Source organism: Motacilla alba, chromosome 14 (assembly GCF_015832195.1).
Source record: "Motacilla alba alba isolate MOTALB_02 chromosome 14, Motacilla_alba_V1.0_pri, whole genome shotgun sequence".
Taxonomy (NCBI): domain Eukaryota; kingdom Metazoa; phylum Chordata; class Aves; order Passeriformes; family Motacillidae; genus Motacilla; species Motacilla alba.
Genome location: NC_052029.1, coordinates 16,411,153 through 16,432,099, shown reverse-complemented (window position 1 = coordinate 16,432,099; position 20,947 = coordinate 16,411,153). Strand labels below are relative to the sequence as shown.

The 20,947-nt window shown below is 43.8% G+C and overlaps 1 protein-coding gene and 1 long non-coding RNA gene across 3 annotated transcripts in view; one reads left to right on the top strand and one right to left on the bottom strand.

The window, feature by feature from the left end:
• Positions 1–775: 775 nt before the first annotated feature.
• Positions 776–6,406, bottom strand: KDM8 (lysine demethylase 8). The gene is made up of 6 exons (XM_038151360.1): positions 5,695–6,406; positions 4,278–4,410; positions 3,405–3,446; positions 2,505–2,654; positions 1,734–1,826; positions 776–1,640 (listed from the first exon to the last, which is right to left on the bottom strand). The coding sequence occupies exons 1-6, from the start codon at positions 6,372–6,374 to the stop codon at positions 1,476–1,478; spliced, it is 1,263 nt and encodes a 420-aa protein (XP_038007288.1). The 5' UTR covers positions 6,375–6,406; the 3' UTR covers positions 776–1,475.
• Positions 6,407–6,609: 203 nt separating this feature from the next.
• Positions 6,610–20,947, top strand: part of LOC119707010 — a 48,489-nt gene continuing 34,151 nt past the window's right edge. For both annotated transcript variants that reach the window (XR_005258657.1, XR_005258658.1), the window contains exon 1: positions 6,610–6,745. This is a non-coding gene — a long non-coding RNA (uncharacterized LOC119707010). The remainder of the gene's footprint in view (positions 6,746–20,947) is intronic.

Here is a 20,947-nt window from a genome sequence, read left to right as displayed (position 1 = left end):
AAGCCTTTCTCAGCACGTGCTCCCTGTTTGTACAGGAACAGTACAAATTCAGTTGCACAATGGAAATTACACCTGCTGTAGCAAGTCAAGCAGGTGAAAAATCAGTGCAGTGTGTGCAAGGCAGCTGGCCCAGTATCTGACCTCGGGCTGGAGTTGGAGCACTTCTAGTTGGCACTGTGGTTGTGTTTTGTCCCTTCTTTAGATGCAGAAGAATTTGTCTTGACGTAAGGCCATGTCATGACCAGCTGTGCTCTGTAAGGAGGGAATACTGCCACAGAAGGATTGGGAAGCAGTAGGACAGGACTTGGGGCAATGTTAGCTTATGTCAGCAAACTGCTGAAAACATTACTATACTGAGATTCTTTAGGTTTTTTGTCTTGGCATTTCTGTCTCCAGTTTTAAGTAAGGATGGTTTTTCCTTTAAGAGTGACTTGGAAAGGAGCCAAGGACTGGCTACTGCCAGATACCAGACTAAAATGGCAGCATTCTTGTCCTTGGTAGAGATGTGTGACACAGCAGAAGGGCTGTGGCAGCAGTTCGTATGATGGTTAATCAAAGTATAATTAAACTTCAGGTTATCTACTGCAATTAAACTAGGGATTAACTTCAGTTATGTTCTAGGCTTTAACATGATGTTGTGGTTTAGAAATGGTACTCCCCAAATTAGTGTTTCCACCAAAACGCTCCAAACCTCGAGATGCTTGCTCATTCCCTCCTCCCCCTACCTCTACCCTCATGGACAGGAGAACTGGGAGGTCCAAAAGATAAAAGATCATGAGTTGCAGTAAGAACAATTTACTGGAAACAGCGATGGAATAAGAAAATGAGCAGTAATAGCAACAATATCAATAACAGTGTACAAGAGAGACAAAAGATTCACCCAGATTCAATCACTAAAGACCAAGGAGCCCCTTCCTGCCCCCAATCTGCAGCAGTGGCAGGCTGAGGTGGTACAAAATAACCTCTTCGTCTGGGCCATGCCCCTTCTGGCTCCTGCAAAAATTAACCCTATCCTGGCCAGAACGAGGACATGAAAAACTTTTCCCATGCAGGAGACTAGTACCTTGCTTGGTGTTAGCTTAATTTTTTGATGGATTGAACCTTCAGGTAGCACCATCTCTCTAGCCAACTCCAGGGTTTAGTGTTACTAAATCCAAGTAGAAGGTAAGCCTGACCTGATTATTCAGACAGAGGCTCAGGCAGAGCCCTGGCAGTGCCTGTACAGAGGCTGTTTCTGGTGGATGCATACACAGGACAGTGCCCTAACATATGCTATTTAGGAGTTATTAGATACATCTACAAAAACGAAGTGACTACAGCATCATCTTTCCACTTACCCACTGTGACTACTTCTCCATGCTTTAGCAAGAGTTTGTTGGTTTTTGGTTTTGCTCCACCTCTAACCTCTCCTGAGAGAGAGATGCTACTTGCCTGATTTTTAATTAAATTTCAGTGCTGCTGACTACATTTCAGAACTATGACCACCAGAAACTAACAGAGAAGCTGAGCTCAAGTGATCGCACATAGTGCCAATATTTAACTGGAATAAACAGAATCTGTCCAGGCATCAGAATGCAGGACTGAAATGCAGCCTTTGTGAAATTTGGAAACTTGACCAAGTCTGGATCTTCCACATCAACCTATAAAAAAAACAAACAATCATCAAAAGAATGTCTTTACTCAAATAAGATTTGATAACATTACTGATATTAAAATTTCAGGCAACTCTTTACCTGACTAGTGTTGTGAAGAATTTGGCTTTCATGGGGGTACAGGTTTTCTGAATCTTGTGGTGAATAGAGACGGATATACTTTCTTCCAAATACCTGTATATCATGAAATAAATGTTTTCCTTTGGTCATTAACTGGCACATTACTGGAAGCTGTGGGCCATAGCTGGCATTTAACAATAAAATATACCTGATTATAAGGAATATAATTATTGTTAGTAAGAGACACTGCTATAATAAAAGGTTAAATCAGGCTATTGGAATTCAAGTACCTCTTCCCTTGGAGCAGATAAGAATTTGAAATACCATTGGGAAGGAAATGCCATTAACCAGATTGCTTTCAATTCAAAGTTCAAGGAACCCAATTTATACATCATTATTTGGGCTCTACATAGCTAGAAATAAGATCTGAGAATAAGGAGGCTGATCCTTCATTGCAATTCACATCAATAGGCAGAGGTACTTGCACAGTGACTACTAAGCTTCCATATACCCCTCAAACTCTTATTTCTGTCTCATCAGTAAACCAGTCTTTTCATTGGAGTGCTGAAATGAGATGAGAATTTGTGAGGCGAGTGGCCTGGCTTCCCTGAATGCTACATGAACTGCAAGTTTTTCGTGTCAAGATATGGCAGCATAAACAAGTCAAAGCTGAGTCCTCCACTGGATCTTTGATTGTTCCAGTTGTCTGCTCCCCTTGTCTCTAACACATACCATAAACATTTTCTCTAAGTATTGTATTAATGGCATGTGCAGAGTAACTCGAGTACATACCTGGGCTAAAAAATTTTGCTGGGGATCCTGATGAAGAGGTGAGATTGTGCCTCCTGGACCAAACCAGGCATTAATGGTGATGTCATCTTCTTCCCCTTCCCCCAGGCAGCAGTAGTCAGGGATACTGATATCTTCTTTCAGTTCTGGGATCTATTTCCACAAAGAAAGAAAGATTAAAAAGGGTATGTGCTGACTTGCCAAAATACATAATTCATCAAACAGATGAGCCAGGCTGGATGCAAAGAAAACAAATGACTGGCTGGTCCAGCAAGGGTAGGAGAAAAGTAGCTGACCTGCTAGGAATCTGCAGGAAATGTTCTCAAACTTTCTGTTCTAGTGAGCAGACTCTGTTGGAAGGAGAAGCAGGAGAAAGAAAGGGGTTTCCTCATTCTTCAGAGACCCTTTGCTTTTGCAGAAATCAGAGATACCCACATGAATAAGTACATTTGCTCCTCATGGAAAAGGAGCAGCTATCTCTTCTATACTATGCTTGCTTCCATTTTTATATCTTCCACCAACACAAGCTCTGTTAAACTGGAATGACATTTCAGATGATGGTAAACATATTTATGTTGAAAACTTTCCTGTCCAAATCTCTTCCCTGACTTATGAAAGGGGCTTTCCAGGTGATATCCCCCTAAGTATATGTTATATTGTACTGAAACAGCACTAGGATTGAATGGCTTCATCCCAAACAGGATTTGTTTCCATGTCTCGTAGCCAAATGGAACAAACTTCTCCCTCTGTCTGATCCTTCAAATCATGGGAACAGAAACTTAAGAATTACTGTGAATTCTCCATATGCCCTTCAATCTAGTATAGTCAACATCTTGAGAGACAACTTGTGCTACAAAAGGAAGACAGGACTGTAGGAAGATAAAAACATTCACTCAGTTTTACCTGATCAAAAAGCTGGTGCTGGGCAAGGTATCCTACATTGTTCTGAAATGACAGCAGAGAAAGAAAAAACACAGTAACATACAGGTAAGACAGTGAGTTAATTTGCTTGCAGGTGAAATCAGGTGAATAGAATTTACTTGTAGTAAATTCCAGTGTCCCGTTCAGAGTACCATATATAACTATTGCAACAGTATAAGGTGTCATCAGAAATAGCAACTTACAGCTCCATTGAAATAGTGAGAGTGTAGGTGTGTCTCTACAATGAGTTACTGAAGGAAGCTGGGACTCCCTATGGAGTCGTGACAGCTGACAATGCACTGCATCTTTCTAGCCAGACTCTGCTGGCACACAGACCAGTTCTCCTTCATGCCCTGGAACTACTTCCATACTCTATTCCAGGGTGCACCACAGATCGATTTGCCATGGTACATAGTCCTTCCTGACAGAAGGCCAGGAAACAGAAAGGGAGGTTGGGATCCTCATCTGTGAAACAAAGGACATTCCAGATGCTAATCAACTCTGTACTTTTCTGCCTCATGGCTTGTTCAATGAGACAGAGGAATGACACTGCTGGCTGAGGATCCCTTATTCTTAGATTCTACCAGTCAGGTTTTTGCTGCGTATGTATGTGTGTATAAATCAAATTCTAGCCACTGTACATTTGATTATAGGTAAAAATCAAACCTATTGTTGCAATAATTATTCCTAGCTTCAGGTCTTGAAAATATGCCAAACCTTTTCATTCAGAGCTGTGCTTACAGCACACCCCCTCCCTTTATATCACCTCTGAGTAGGTTTGTTGTAAACAGAACTGTTGTCTGTACCGGTACCACCCTGCTGTGTTTGGAGATGAAACAAACGAGTGTAACAGACCTCATCCATGATATACTGGCTGATGAAGTCACTGACAGTCATGAGCTGCTGGGACCATTCCTCATCTGTATACCGAGCACCCAACTCCACAGGGACTGTGCGGCACCCTGCGACTTGACAGAAATAGTCCACACTGAAATAAAGAAAGTTCCATTACTATCTACACTGCTCTTACTAATTTTGAACGTAAGGCAACCAATCCAAATCAATCTTGTTGGGTAATAAAATTCTACTACCCTGAGTTTCTTCTGTCTAAACTAAACCAACCAGAAGAAAAAGGCAGAATAAAAGAATGCAAGCAACAAGGAAGTCAGCAGGCAGGTTTGTGTGTACATGACCCCACAACTGTCTGTTTTGTTTTGGTTTAAAAGCCTGTTTGCCTCAGTGGTTTCATTCCAAACTAAGAAGATTTAAGCTGTTACTGTCTCTTGGCAAGGGATGGCCAATCTTTTTGCTGCCTGCTGCCACATTTGATAAAATGTTGTATCTTTTACTCAGTAATATTAGATCAACTCTCTATCAGTGACTATACAGATGCCAATAAAACCCATTCCAATTGTAGCCAGAGGGATTAGTTTGATGGGTGAAATACATCTCTCCATGGACAATGGTACTAATTAAACTGAGAAGTTAATCTTGTTAAGTGTCTAAAGTTAACCAGTGCAGTACCTTCCCTCAAAAATAAATAAAATCTCTACGACATAACAAGCGTGTGCACTTAATTTTACCTTTGGTTGTTGAACGAAAGCAATTACTCAAAATAAGCATGAGTGATTTTTCCCCTTTTCTGGGGAATCATGACCTTCACCTCACAAATACTTGATGCTCAGTATTGGAAATGTGGGCACCACTGCGCGCGGTAACCAGGCAGCACAATGCTGTTGCTCAGTCCTGCACAGTGGTGTCTGAAACTCAACACTCAAACACAACACTGAACAAACATCAGTGCTTGGACTTACGAATGAAAAAGTCAACCATGCTTACTCTTGGCTCTGAAATTCACTTTCCATTGCAGTAATTATCAGCAAGCTCCAAGAGGTAAAAGCCACTGATATGTGTGCTTGACACAGATCCACTGAGCTGTGAACAGCTCACTGGCACTTAGCAATATGCACTTCTCATGAGAGGTGTTGCCATTGGGCTCCGGGGACAGCTGAAGGCTGGCATGAAGAGCCAGAGGCTGGTCAAAGAGTCAGCTTTGGCCCTGAGACAGTCCAGCATCCGCCTTGAATGCTATGAAGAGCTTCTCCAGTCTACGAAACAACCTCCACAGAGCAGTAGGACAGCGCTGCTAGCAAAATGCACTGCCCACGGTATCCACTGCCTGGGAAGGTCTGCTGCTCTATCGAGCATCAAGATATCCAACACAAGGAACGATCGTGCCTTCACTTAGACAGGGAAGGAACTGACTTCTCACCTCCACTTCTTCATACACGGCCAGTGATCCATGACGCCCTCCAGGACCACGGGCCGCTGGGGAACGAGGTAGTTGTCTCTGAAGTGCTCCAGCGAAGGGCAGCGAAGGTGCGGGATGCCGTGCTCGGGCCGCGGCGCGGGCGGCGGCCGCAGCCGGGCGCTGTGGGCCGGGCGCTGCCCCTCAGCGGGGGCCGCTGCGGCGCGCGCGGGGCCGGGCGGCGCGGGGAGCAGGTGCGGCTGCAGCGCGCGCACCAGGCGCGCCAGGACGTTGTCCAGGACGGCGGCGCCCATGAGCAGCCCCAGGTCGCAGAGCCGCACGGCGCGCGCGAGCGGCCGGCCCGCGGCCACCTCGGCCAGCGCCCCGAAGAGGCAGCCGTAGGTGTAGACCTGGCGCCAGCCCTTGCCGACCTCCCTCCATGGCCCCGCGTTCAGCTTCTCCCAGGAGTAGTCACGCAGGACGTCGCTGAGGCGCTCCAGCGCCGCTGCCGCTGCCGCCCCGGGCAGGCCCACCGCGCCGTAGAGCAGCGCGCGGGCCCGCCGCAGCAGTGGCAGGACGCAGTCCTCCACTTCGCCGCTCAGCGCCAAGGTCAGCCCCTCCTCGGAGCGGGGCAGCAGCGCCCGCACCTCGGCCCACAGCGCGGGGCTGTCGCTCGCGCCCTCCGCGCCGCCGGCCGCCGCCATGGCCGCGCCTGCACCGACGGCCGCGAGGCGGCGCTGTCGGGCCGAGCCGGGGCTGAGGCGGGGCCGGGCTGAGGCGGGCCCGGGGCTGAGGCGGCGCCCGGAGGCCAGTCGGGCTGCCCGCGCCGGGACCGCAGCTTCTGGGCGTACCGGCGAAGCTCGGTCTCGTCGTTCTTACCTGTGCACTTGACCAGCGAGTCAGCTGGAATTGCGTGACTGTGATCGGCGCTGCTTTCGCAGTAAAGGGGAGCCCATAGATGCGGTGAAGGTCACGCTCTCTTCTCCGGCCGTTCACCGAGGGCCGGCGTGAGGAGGGGGCTGCCTGCGCTGTGGAAGCCTCTCAGTCCCGGCCGCGGGACAGCGGAGCGCAGGCGGTGAGTGCTGGGGGAAAGGGAGATGCGCTCTTCCCAGCTGACCTTTTGTGCTGCAAAGAAACGCCTCTGCCCGGCCCCCTGGAGCGGAGCCCGGCGCGGCTCTGAGCCCTGTCCTCCCGCTGGCTCAGCTGCTTGGTGTTAATCTGCACATGGGACGTGCTTTCTGCATGGAATACGCACGAAAATCTTCTTTCTAATGTGCTGGGCACGGCATCACTGAGCCCCAACTTGCTTTGATCATGTGCCCTGAACGTTCTCAGGACTTAATACTTGACTGCAAAGGCAAAATAATATTTTACTTAAAATTCAGCAACTGAGGAATATTTTAACAGGATGAAGCAAACTAAACCACCATAAGAAGAAATTTGGAATTTTTAGCTCCTAGTTAGGGTTGAAATCTTCGGATTTGAGACAAATCCTAATTTACAGAAAAAGTTAAAATCATCATTTTCTGTACTCAGACACTCACTCTTCTTTGTTCCATTCTCAGTCACTAGTGCTTTCCAAAAAGGAAAAAAAAGTTGATGCGAATCTCCTTCTGTTGCTGCTGGTGGTGGCTCTCCCCCTGTCCCCCAGCTGTCTCCTCGAAATGATCACTTCTGCTCTCACACTTTTCACACTTCAGAGTTGTGCATTGCTTATCATGCTGGCCTGTCTATTGCCTGTCTTCTGACTGCCTTTCTCTTAGCACCTTAAATTCCTTCTGTGACAGTGTGATTTTAGCACCTTCATTCAGTATTTTCTCCTTAACTGCTAAATGTTAATATATGCTGCTGTAGGAGAAAGTATTTAAGTCACGAGGAGACTTTCTTGTTAAACCCTGTGTTCGTTATTTGCAATTTAGGATTACAGCAAGTGTTGTTAGTCTTGTGTTTGTGGACTGTCCGCTTTTTATAACCATTTACATTAACTTTTATTTGTATTTAGGTTGGTTAATTCAATTCTCATTAAATAATAGTTTTTGTAGTTTAAATATGAGTAATATTTTCATGAGTTTCACTTTGACGATTAGGATTTCCTTTCTGGAATTTCAAACAACACCAAGGTCCGAACAAGTAATCTCCAGCCCAGCAGTGCAGCATTGAGGCCATGATGAGCTTTATCGGTTTCACTTCAGGTGATTTTAGTTTTTGAGTATTCAAGGGAGGCTCAGTGTTCCTCTGTGAGCATACACTGGAAGACAATTATTTCTAGTCAGTTTTGGTGCAATAGTTTGGATTCTGATACAGCATTAATAGTCTTGAATCACAGAATCAGCTAGGTTGGAAAAGACACTTGAGATCATCAAGTCGAAGCTAAGACCTAGCACCGCCTTGTCACCCGGACCGTGGCACTGAGTACCACTTCCAGACTTATCTTAAACACCTCCAGGGATGGTCACCTCCGTGGGCAGCCCATTCCAATGCCCAGTCATCCCTTCTGTGAGGAGCTTCTTCCTAATATCCAGCCTAAAACTTGCCTAGTGCATCTTAAGACTGCGTCCTCTTGTCCTGTCAGTGGTTGCCTGGAAGAAGAGACCAACCCCACCTGGCAACAAGCTCCTTTCAGGAAGTTGAGGTGTCTTAGGGTGTGTACTGAGTCTTGTGTGTTTGGCCTCTAACCTTGGAGGAAAATCCACTAAAAGCTCATAATGTCATGCTGCATCTTAACAACTTAGTTGAAATTATCTTCACTGGGGAAAAAAAAACAAGAGGTTTGCAAATGCTGAATTGGAAAGTTTAGCTCTCAGAGCAGTTAACCTTGCAATAATGCATGCTAGTTTTGAAATGCCTGTAAGCTACTGCAGATGTTTTGTGTGAGCTGGCTGACTAAGGAAGTGGACAACTTCAGTGCTAGACATTTCCATTTCAGGTCAAGAAGAGAGAATTTAATTCCTGCTGCCAAAGAACAAAGATTACTGTCATATGTCTAGCCTGCAGAAACTGATGGGAAAAAGAGTTCCACGGATTATGCCACCATCACTGAAACTTGTTTTTGTCAGAAGTAAATTTTTTAAAGATAGTGGAAAGCAGACTGCCTAACCTTGTAGAAAGATGTCCTTAAAGCATAGAAGAAAACTTGGTACCAAGACTTCCCCTGCTGCTTCCTGGGTTATGGTCTGTGCTTTTTGTCCTCTTTTATATTCTGTGTATTTTTAAAGATGCTCCAGCCACCTCTTTTTCTCATAGCATGGACTTTTAGAAAGAAATTATCTATTTTAAAAAACCCAAACGAACAGGCACACAATTAAGGAAGATAATGCCATCTAAATACAGATAAATCCATCTGTATTTCTCTCTTCTGTTTACAGTCATAGATTCCAGGACCCACAGTTGATGTTACCTTGTCTGCCACTGGTGAAAAAGTGATTAGTTACACCAAGTATAAAAAATACACACTGTATCTTATCTTGCATTTGTCTTTATTGAAAAGAGTATTGGCCGAAGAGTATTTGGCCTGTCCAGAATTTAATTTTTTTTAAAAATTATTTTTAGGAATATTCTCCTCTATAGCACTCTTTCTTTATTCGCTAATTTGAGTTAATGAACAAAGTCCTGTGATTGTTTTTGAATTTTATTAAAGTTACATCAAGACACATGCTCAGTGGTTCACCACTTAAGTCCAAAGTAGGATGTTTGTATTAGGTGGATCAATTTTTAAAATGACAAGCATCAGCTTTTAAAATGACAAGCATCAGCTTGCCTGTACATATTTATTTATGATTCTTCCCTAGGTGAATGTTGCAGAAGTCTGGTGAGGAATAGCCAGCTGTTGGAATTAGCAGCTAGAGAAAGCAGTTATTTGTTCTGTGAAGGAGTGTGAAAGCTGAGGCCAGGAGTAATAAAAACTAAATAGATGCCCCAAATATCTAAACACAAGTCAGGACGTGTAAATTGCTTGCAGTGCTGCACGGTGAGATCATCTCAGATGGGTTGCCTTGTCTAGAGTTCTTGTTAAAGATGAAACCTTCTTCAGTGCAACATCATGTCTAGCAATCCAGAGCACCACAAGTAACACTGAAGAATTTCTTTCTCAGGACTCCGGGCTGCTGCTCAGCTCCTCAGCAATGCCATGTCCCTTTTGGCAGCCTGGCACTTTGGAATTTATACCCTCCTTAAAGGGAGGATGGCAAGAAGATGGATCCAGGCTCTTCACAGTGATCCCCAGCAATAGGAAAAGAGGCAAGGCACAGAAACCGATGCATAGGAAGTTTCACCTGACCCCGAGGAAGAACTTCTTCACTGTGTGGGTGAGAGGCACTGAACAGATTGCCTGGAGGGGGTGTGGAAAGTCCTTCACAGGAGATATTCCAGAATGTACTGGACACAATCCTGTGTCAAGTGCTCTGGGATGACCCTGCTTGAGCAGGGAGGTTGGACTAGATGACCCACCTGTGGTCCCTTCCAACCTGAACCATTCCGTAATTCTGTGCCAGGGAAGGTGATCTGTTCCCTCATTTCCAGGGCTTTTGGAATGCCTGAGCATGAGCCTTCACCAGCCATCACAACAGGTAAGTGCCTGTCAGTCTTGGCAGCGCCCAGGAGCAGGGATGAAGTGGGGACAGGCGGATACTGCTGCTGCCCCGCCACCGGTGCTTAGGCTGTTTTTGCTTCCAGGAGTGGTTGACTGGTACCTTCCATGAGCAGTATACACAATATGCTCACTTAACATCGCCCCTGTGCCTCCCCGCCCATGCAAAAAAAAAAACAAAACGGTAAAAATAAGTGAAAATGGAACCTAAGATGCCCTCTGGCACTTAAATGGGAAAATAAATTGATGACTGCCATGAAAGCCACAGTTGGCTCTTATTTTCCTTTACAGGAAATGATTGTCTCCTCTTCTGCAAGAACAAAAGTGTGAACACATAAGACTTTAAAGATTTTGGGTGTCTTTCCAGATTGCTTTTTCTGTTTCTCTGAAAAGGAGATGAATGATTCTGCTTAAAATATGTACAGAATTAATTATTAAACATAATTTTTCTCAGATGAGCAAGGTCTTCCTGATTGAGAGTAACACAGCCATGTATTTTCATGGTATCTTGGAGTTGAATGTAGTTGTGCAGCGACAGTGTAATGACAGATATATCTTTATCAACCTGTTCCCTGAACTGTTTTTATCACTGCCATCTGCTTGGCCGAGAGTGGTAGCTGCCAGGTCTCACAAATAGTGTTGTCATGTACTTTCATGAAGAACAACATATTGTTGTAATTTCCCTGATATTACTAGATGAAATAACTTGAAGTGAGATAAGGTGACTTTTTGCATGGCACTTTGAAATGCATCTCATTGCTTTGGGTATAGGACACACAGTGTTCTTTCTGGAGCAAGCTATATCAGCACACCCAGTTCTACTTTCAGAAATCACTGGCAAATACTTATTTTACAAAAACATTATGTAACATCCATCTGGGACATGTGTCAGTGCTGAGATGCAACTGAGCCAGTATTGCTTACACATGTAGCCTTAGTTACCTTTGCTGGATGGAAATTATGTAAGTTTAGACTACTTTAAAGTTCTTTTTCCTTATATCAACTTGGATCCCTTCATATTTGCAAATACGTTCAGACAGCTCCTTCAACATTAAAGAAAACATAAAATCTTTACAACTGTCATGAATGTTGTAAGGTTGCTTAAAGAATCACCAGTGAAGTTATCAGCAAAAGCATGTTTAATATAAAAGTGGAAACATGAAAAATTTGTTTGCAAGGTTAACTCCGCTACTTGGTTTAAGAACTAGAAAAAGCAAACTAAAGTCTAAAATCAATCTAAATCCAGAATCAACTCCAAAATTACCTGTTTGAAGGCTGGGAGGGGGAGGGGAAAAAAGGGTAAGGGTAGAAAATGATAAGGAAGACCCTCCTGCTGAGTCCCGAGGTTCAGAATGGACCTCTCCACTAAACTGAGCTGGGGTGTGACCAGCAGTCTAGGCCCAAAGGTTTAACAGCTCTTAAACTTAACAACACTTAATTGACATCTCAAGTTGAACAATTTAACAAAAGATTAATTTAGCATTTACTATAGGGCAACAGTAACTACCAGGCCTAATTTACTTACAAATCTAAACTTCTTAAGAATTTAAGAGATCAACATTCATAGGACATTTCATATAGCATATTCACATTTGCACACACAGAGACCTAAACACTATTGAAGGTAGAATATTTACAAGGTACATACCTGTGAAAAGTTCCTCTTGAATTCGGTGAAGGATTCACACTGGATGCCTTTGCATCTTTTCAACAGGCGAAGGGTTGAGCCTCAAGGAGTGGAGGCATCAGCCCAGGATCTATCTTGTCGTTCAGCAGTGGTTGTCTGAGTATAGCAAATGAGAATTCACTGGCTCTGAGGGGCCCCACTCAAAAGGAGGTCACTGGTCACAGCCTGCTGCAGTCCTGGAGAGTTCAAAGGGTCTCATTCAGGATCATTGTTCATAGGGTCGCAAGAGAGTGGGCTTCAGTCAAAGTAGTTTTTCATCCTGGCTGCAATTTGCTTTGGTAACTTCCTTTGAAACTTCAATAACAAAAATGTTGTTCCACTCAGGTTGTTATTCAGGCAAGAAAAATAAGTTTCCAAGGCTGTTTGTTAAAAACAGGAGCTCGTTAGACAGCACCACTTCCTGGGAACAGACACTGTTTCTGATGAGCTCAAGAGGAGCTTGGCACAGGTGCTGTTTGTCAAGGCCAAAGCCTAGCCAGCATTTCTTGGATCATACTGCGGCCCAAGAAGGAATGGAGCAGATGCACTAGCACAAGAACAAACCTTTAAAACAATCTTTATAGCTGCAGGTACAAAGAAAACTGAATTGGGATATTTCTTATTGGTAATGAGCATTAATGAGAAACAGCCTTTCTCATGAGGCAGAAAACCCTGTTGTGATGAAGGTAGAATATGTATTCCTGATTCTTCTATCATTTTCTTATTCAAGTGCCATAGGATGTCAACTGCTGAACAGCTGATTGGCAGCCTGAAGGTCTGAGGCACAGAGACAGCTGGCTTGTAGTCAGCCTGTTTGGAACACTGCTGCAGGTAGTAGACTTCCTGACAGGAGTGTGGAAGGAAGTGATAGTACAGGTCCTTTATGTTTTTCTGTTCTATCCAAAGGGATGTGTAGCTTTGGCACTTCGTTGCTAGTGAGGCAGAGGCCATTGGAATTGCAAACAATGTTCTCCCAATGGCAAACAGAGGGCCAGGCCAGAGGAAAGTATCTTGGCATTTAGGTGGTGATGTACACTCTGTAAATGTAAGGCTTACCTTTCATTCCAGTAGTGCATTTCGAGAGCTGATGCAGGCTCCTGCCATTGTACTGATCTTGAGCTCACACAAGATTCCCTTTTTCCCTTTCCCAGCTAAGGGCTGGGACATGTCATTTTCATTAGCCACACTTTATATACATTTATATACCTTAAGAGGAAGAATATTTATACATATATATATAAACATTTTTGCCTTCCTCCCAGGATTTAAAAATCTCATTTGAAACTATTTGATTCATCCCCTGAACTAGAGCTATAAATACTGCGTGAATTTGTTTTGTGCTCTAAGTATACACATTTATCTGTGTTCCTAAATCACATTCTTATTAATGAGCACAGTGGTTGCACACCACAATTGTTGGTTGTATTTTGTTTCTGTGTATGCTTTTGAAAGATATTTTAAAGTCTTTGTTGGAGTTTGCATGTGCTTCAAAAATTAAATTTAGTCTGTGATTTTATTACACTTTTAATTTAATTTATCTTAACTGGTGCTTTCAAGCTGTGAACCAGCTGTTGACTTTGAAAAAAACATTGTTAAATTTGAAATGAGCATTTTAAAGCTTAATGTAATGGCTGTAAGTAATCACTACAGCAATTAGATTCTCTGGTGTTGTGCGTCACTATAGCAATATTGGAGGCTGTAAGAAAATGCAGGAAAGAAACCCATCAGGTTCATATGTCTCAGTTTTGTCTGCAATGCCCAGCATCTGTCTGTTCTGTGTAGCTTGGTGTCTCTGCTTGAATTGTGTCAGAAAATCAGAAGCTTCAGTCTATTGTGGCTCCATGTTTGCCCAGCAGCAATCAGGGGCTCTTGGTTGTGCTCTCCTTGGACTGGAGACGGGTTTTGATTTTTCCCATGTGGGCAGATGGTAGATATGCTGCTCTGCTGCCTCCTCCTGACTCATTCCAAGATATTGTGGGGAATTTTGGAGCTGATTTTTCTTGAGCAGCTGTGTACTCACCTTGCCTGATACTCGTGATAGCAAAGTTCCTCACAAAGCATACAGAGTCTGGCCAGGATGGGAGATCTTGGTGTCCTGTAAGGTCAGGCCATGCTCCCACTGTGCTCTGGAAAGCATGGTAAGGAGAATTAATAGAAATGGGTGTATTTTCATGCACATTCTAAGAAGGAACAGCCTCCATTTACTTGTGAGTAACTCCGGAGTTCTTGGGGAAGAGAATTTTCTGGATCACTGCAGTGAGCATAAGGGAATGTTCATGTTGTAGCAGTCTATGAAAATGCTGTGCAGCTTCCTCTGCCCTGGAGATTCTCTCCATCATGATTTTTAAAGGAATGTAATACACATCACTGTGGAAATAGATATATTTCCCAACAAGTCACCCAGCCATGCTTTACACACAGCTTGCGTTTGAGAACTGTGGACAACACTACTGCTCCAAAAAGGCGGTGCAGGACTTAGGCTGTCTCTGCTTTTCACAGAATCCCAGAATGGCTGGGCTTGGAAGGGGCCTCTGCAGATCATCTAGTCCAACCCACCTAAAGCAGGTCCACCTAGAGCAGGTATTTCTGCCAGTGTGTGTTGCGGAGCAGGTTCAAGTCACCTGCCTAGCTACTATCTATTCCCGTTAACAGCTCTGTGAAGTGACAGTGCAGGTGGGAAAAGCCCCATAGGAAGCTTAGATTTAGCAATATACTAAAAGCTTCTCTAAATTTAATTTGTAGCAAGATCCTTCAGAATACCTATCTAATGACAGCAAGATCTGAGCTGATGCAGTGTAGTGACAATAATATGGGAAGGACAAGTGTGCAAGGAGAAGGGGGCATTGTGAACTTTGGATGAACTGGAGACCAGGCTTACTACTGAGGTATAATTACAGACATTTGGTTGCCATGGCTTTTAAGAAAGAATAGAATATGCATCTGGAAGTGGGTTTTGCGATGGCACTTGTAGTAGATGGTATTTGTGATACGACTGGGGTGATCCTCTGCTAAGAGGTAGCTGTGCCTTGGCGTGGGAACACCCTGCTGGAATGTACATTGCTGTAAAATGAAAAAATGAGATTTTCACAAGAACGAAGGCACAACTGTCTGTGTTTGCAGTGTGCATTTGTGGGACATCCCCAGCAAAAGGAGTTTCAGTACAGTTTCCCATTTCTCCACCTGTGTGTAGTGCAAAGCAAAACAAAAGCTACAGATCCAAGTGTGTTTCAGAGATCAGGCATGTCCCTTCTGGACACATGTGGCAGAAGCTGGGGTGGTGATCACAGAGGTCATTAAGGGACAGAGACAGAATCCTCATTGTGACAAAGCCAATATGACATGTGAATTACACCTTACATTGTACGTGTATGTGTGTGTATAAATGAGACACTTAAAGGAAGCAGCTGCTGGGATGGAGGCAGACAAGAAACAGCGTGTTCTGGAAAGTTAAAACCTTAGCCAGCATACCAAGGTATTTCTTAATGTAGCAGAATGAAATTCCTTTGGGTGCAGCAAATGAGACACATAAAGTGTAATGCTCTGTGAAATCACAAAGAGCCACTTTCAACAGATGGAAAAAGCAACTTTAATACAAAACCAAAAATTGATAGACTCTGCCTTTGATAATCCAAGTACCAGCTTACACTTTACAGTATCCATTACTGGCTGTGAAATGTATTTTGGTAGTTAAATGCACTTGCTAGTTTGTCACTATATAGAATTTAAAAATTTGAATTCCATGTTCTGCTGTTTTCTTCTCTATGAGAAACTAAAAAATCTGTGACAAATGGCTCCCAAGTCACACATGTTGTTTCACTCTCCTGTCTGCTGCACCAGTGTGGCTGTTCTTAGTGTGGAACTGAACCCCTGGGCTTGAGGCTGGTTTTAGGAGTCCCTGCAGTAGGGATGTAAGGAGGCATAAGGGGATGTATATGAGGAGCCCATGGCCAATGGCAGAGCTTTAGGCTGGCACCCTGGAACCATGGAGCTTCTCTGCACCCTCAGAGGAGCAACATCATAATGTAAGTGGGATTTGAGTGCTCGCCTTGCCTCACCACCTCTGACTGTCTTGCTATGTCCATAGAGGAGTGGGGCACCTCTCCCAAGTGTCCTGTGCTATGAGTGACTGACCTGATGTAATCCAGTGTAGAGAACTAGGAAGTGATGAGCAGAAGGAAGAATAATCCTGATTTTGTGTAGACAGTCAAAAGTACAGAGGTGATAGTCAGCTGCAAGGTTTCTGCAGAAATAACTCCCTAAATAAATAACAGGCAAACTGGATATTGGAAAAGAACTTTAAATAACCTCTGAATTCCTATAGGGAACTACATCTTACATCTCTGTTAGGGACTAATAGGTTCAACATATGTAATGATCCTCTGAAACGAAAAATAAAGAAACATTTTTCATCAGCCTCTGTGGACTGGAATGAGAATAGACTTTGGTGATAAAAGCAAAATGCAAAGATGTCCCTGGGTAGTAGATGAGAGCAAAAGAATTAAACATTATTGGACTATAAACATAATCTCTGACATGTGCCAGAGCTTGCCTCCAGATAGGTGCTTTGGATATGATTGCTCTAGCTTTTTCCTCTTGTGCCATGGGAAGAAGCTAAAGGCCCTTTACTGTGACACCATTCCTGGCAGCCCTTGTGGCACATGCCAGACCATGACCTTCCCAGATGGAGTTGCATCTTTCAAACACAACCTTGTGCTGAATTCTACCTCTTCAATGTAACATAACTAGCTGGAATTCTCTCAATGACTTTCTGTTTCTCCTCATACTGATGTAATGCTAAAGTCCTCCTTGCTCCCACTTCAGGTGATTCACTGATTGTTTTATTTTGATTGCTATCTCCCTGTTGTTTGATACTCACCCCCTTTCCCCTTTTGGAGCTTATGACTGGACAAGCCCCTTTTGGTTATGGGAAACATATTCCTGTTAGTGGGTGGACCAATTGCTTTGTCTCTGGATGTTTTGCTTTCTGAGCTATGAAGTTATCTGTTGCAATAGAATGGTGCCAGTGTTTTGAGTCTCTGCTGTGATCGAGCAGCAGAGCTCACTGTGGTGTGGGTGTGATGGCATGTGCTATGGAGAAATCCCCATTTCTGTGCTGTCCACAGCATCAGGATGTGAAGTAGGGAGGACGGGTTTTGCTACCTTTAATCTCCATCCAGCTGTTTGCTCCACCAGGTGTATGCGGTGGGTGTTGCTGCTGCCACTAATGCAGCACCTGCTCTTTTGTCTCCTTTTACATTTCCTGAGTGCCTGTTTGTCCCAAAGAAAGGCTTATTCTCACTCCTTTGCTTCATTCTCACTCCTGAACTTCAGCTGTAGACGAGCATGTTTAGTGGCTGTAGACAGGGCCCTTCCTTTTGTGAAGTTCTTTAGCTTTTACTAAAATGAAATGCATGGTGTGCCTGTTTATGCAACGCAGCCCATCAATCCCTGTGCAGGCTGTGCTTGGCTCCTGAGGAGGGCAGCATGGGTTAGCTGATGCTCTTCGCCTGGAATTCTGCTTTACATTCCAGCCATGTTTAAGGCAGATCTAGTGAAACATAAAACAGCATTGAAGGAATTGGTAGTAAAACTCTTGGCTCTGTGATGAGATGCCCGGGCTGAGCAGAGAGATCCCCACTCCTGTTTTACAGGAGAAATTGCTTCTTGGTAGTGGTTGTGCTGCCTGCTGCAGACTGACACCAGTGTCTGGTACTGGGGGACCTGCCTGCAGGCTGGTCCCACACTGCTCCCCAGGGGAGAGTGCAGACACAGAAAGGCAGCTATGTAAAATCCCAGTGCCTCCCTACCTTTGAAAGACTGACCCTGCATATTGGAAGGACTTTGTGACTCCAGCGTTGTGGACAGGTTGTTATCATGTGTTGAACACTGACGCTGAACTCAGCCTCAGTTCTGTGGTATGTGTACAAAATAACAATATGAAAACACAGATCCCCTATACCAAAGAACTTGCAAGGTGGTGGGGTGTGATGTGTGTTTTTCACTAAGGGGAAGACACTGGGAGACCTAAGGGATTCCTTAGGTTGAAATCTGGGTACTTCAGTGCCTGACTGTCTTACAGGTGATGAATGAACAGCTTTTTCCTTGAAGCAGAAACCAGGATGGTCTTAAGCACACAAGAAGCCTGGAAAAATCATGTGGAAATACTTGTGACATGTACATTAATACTAGATGAACTAATAAGGATTAATGTTAGCAGGAATAATGCCACTGGATATCACAATGATTAGACTATTATAATAATGAGTTTTCCAGAGAGGATGATGACAGATGATTTATATACTGTACAGGTATTTCTTCTGTGTATCCAGATGATAAGCAACTCTGGCACTTTGCTGCAAGAATTTGGAACTGCTTCTTATAGCTGAATTTCTCCACTCTTCTAAATAGTTAGTTGGCAAAAAAGATCCCAGACAGGAAAGGAAAGAGTGCTGAGTAGACAAAAAGGGTGCTAGTATTTAATTTTTTGCCTCCTTGGGGAGAGCTGTTGTGAACTAGCCCTGAGATGTTTCTGGGCCTCTTTGGGAAAAAAAGAGGAGAAATCTATCTGGAGGCATGATGCAGGGACAATAATAATGTGATAAAGGTCTGACTGCTATTCTATCACACTCTCTACCTTTCTGCTCTGTAGGAATCAGCTGCTGTTTTCTGCTCTGGTATTGAGAAGAAATATATCCAGTGGGATATAAACTTTTGTTGCTATAGACAGTTTCACACAGTGTGTATGTGTGCGGTCTTTGGCTACACCAAGCTGTGGTCTAACAGAGCTAGTAGTTACTGCATGTGTAACAGTGATTGAGCTGCAAAATGAGAAACCTCAGATAATAAGAAAAGGTAGTTGCAATTTCCCATGCATGGCATTCTATCCTTCTTCGTTTTGTCTGTGACTTTGCTGTGCACTGGCTGTAGTTGTTGCTGTCTAGCATGTAGTCACTTCTCCAAAGATTTTCTACCATCTCTGTAAGCTGGCAGGAGATAAGGATATATGGTGAACTTGTGCAGAGCCTATTCTGCCACTGTATTGTCAAATTGTTCACAAGAAGTTTGTATTTCTCTGCAACAGAAATCAAAGGCAGGGAAGCTACCTAGTAACTTGATGAGGATGACGAAGGGTAGAGTAAGGCTGGGAGGCACAATGAGGCATCAGGCAGTGGACAGTGAGTGTCTTTGTACAATTGCTTTGTGCCTCTGAAGCACTTCTTCTCTTCCCTAACTGCTGACTCTTCACCATGCTCTCAGACACGAATCCTTGCATCTACCCTTGCTGGCCTTTTGTTCTTGTTCTCTTTTTCAGCTCATCACTCTTTGTGTTCTGTCTCTTGATCTTGCCATGTAAAACACTGTCCATTGGTAACAAAGTCAGTGAAATTTCTACTCAGATGTAACATGTCAAACCAACCAGTGGAGCCGGAGCAAGGCAGAGGCAGCTATAATTAGCCCCTCTTATGGAAGTGTGGAAAGGTGGTCTCACTGCACAGCAGCACAAGGGCAGACCCTGGCTGGACATGCTGCTCCCTGTGCTCAGCTTGGCTTGCAGGAGCCACAGTTTAGTTGGTGGCACACCTCCATCTGTAAGGATTGGCAGGGTGGCAGCACTAGCTTAGTGTCAGCTGCTGTGTTAAGCCAGACTGTGCTGCAGGATGATCCCAGGTATCCCTGGGCACAGGCCGAGCTTAGCAGCTTCAGCCTTCCACCTTTCAGAAGCAAACTGATCTTGTCCGATATTCTCCAGGCAGACTATTTCCCCCCATGTGACTTTTTAGGCTGAAGACATTGGTCTTCTTTCTGTCATTATTTTCTAGTAAGTTTTTCCACAGTTACAGCATTATGCTAAGGCAATTAAAAGAAATATTGATTTCATTCTGATACAGAAGCTTTGAAAATTTATTAACCATTAACATTCATGTACAATCAAAACATAATGTTCTTCCTATTAGTCAGATGTTCAGAGTTGTTAATTTGACTTTCCAGAAACAGTTGCCAGTAGCATAAATGGACCATTAACTAAATATATTAATGCAGTTTGTTTCAGTGTAATTAGAGACCTGTAAGGTACATTTTAGCAAGTTGAAAGTGTTAATACAGGCACACACGTTTTCAGCCCTCATTGAAAACATTCATGACCGTGTCCCAATTAACAATCTATTCAGACCTACATTTCATGAAAAGGCAGAAGAGAGCTCTGAGGCACTTCCAGGTGTTCTGCTTAGTCAGGTCTGGAAACCGTGGTTTGAATGAATATTGGTCTCCAGAATGCCAGTGACACAGGGCACAGATAAAATTACTCAGAGGCCTAGGTGCAGGAGCTGCTGAAACATGCCATGTGCCTGAGTTCAGGGTCAAACTTCCAAAACAGATTGTCAGAATATGTCATCTGGAGACCCCAGTTCTCAATTTCCCAGAGCTGTTCTCAGTGCAGAGGCCAGCACACACATTGCATCACCCTTCTGCTCTCAGAGCCCTTGCACTCACAGTCAGTGCCTCACTGGAGCCTGTGGAATGTCATCTTACAAGCTTTCAGATGTTTACCAACAGGGAATTTCCTGTCTTGGTGTGGACTGGTTGCCTTTCTTTTCTGTTAGCTGCAGACTTACAATGAGATGTTCATATTTTAAATATGGTGCAATGACATCAATAGTAATAATTATTGCATGCATCAAATCTTTGGAGATTAGCCATGGATCATGCACCTAAATGGCAAATGGTTATAATAGCTCTGTACATGACACATCAAAGTCTGAGGAAATGTTGCTCTGTTATAAAAAATACATCAGAATGATCATTCCACTCCAAGCAAAGTGCAGAACTGTAAACGTGCATGGAACAAATGCAACACATTTCATACTCATTTGAGTGTTTCAAGTGTGGGAAAAATTGATTCCACAGCTCCAATTACCAATCCACATCAAGTGAAGACTGTATTGAAAGTATGAGATTTTGCACAATATTAGGCTTAAGTTGACTCCTCCTTTTGAAAATGTATTTGTAATTAGGGCCTAGAAGAGCAA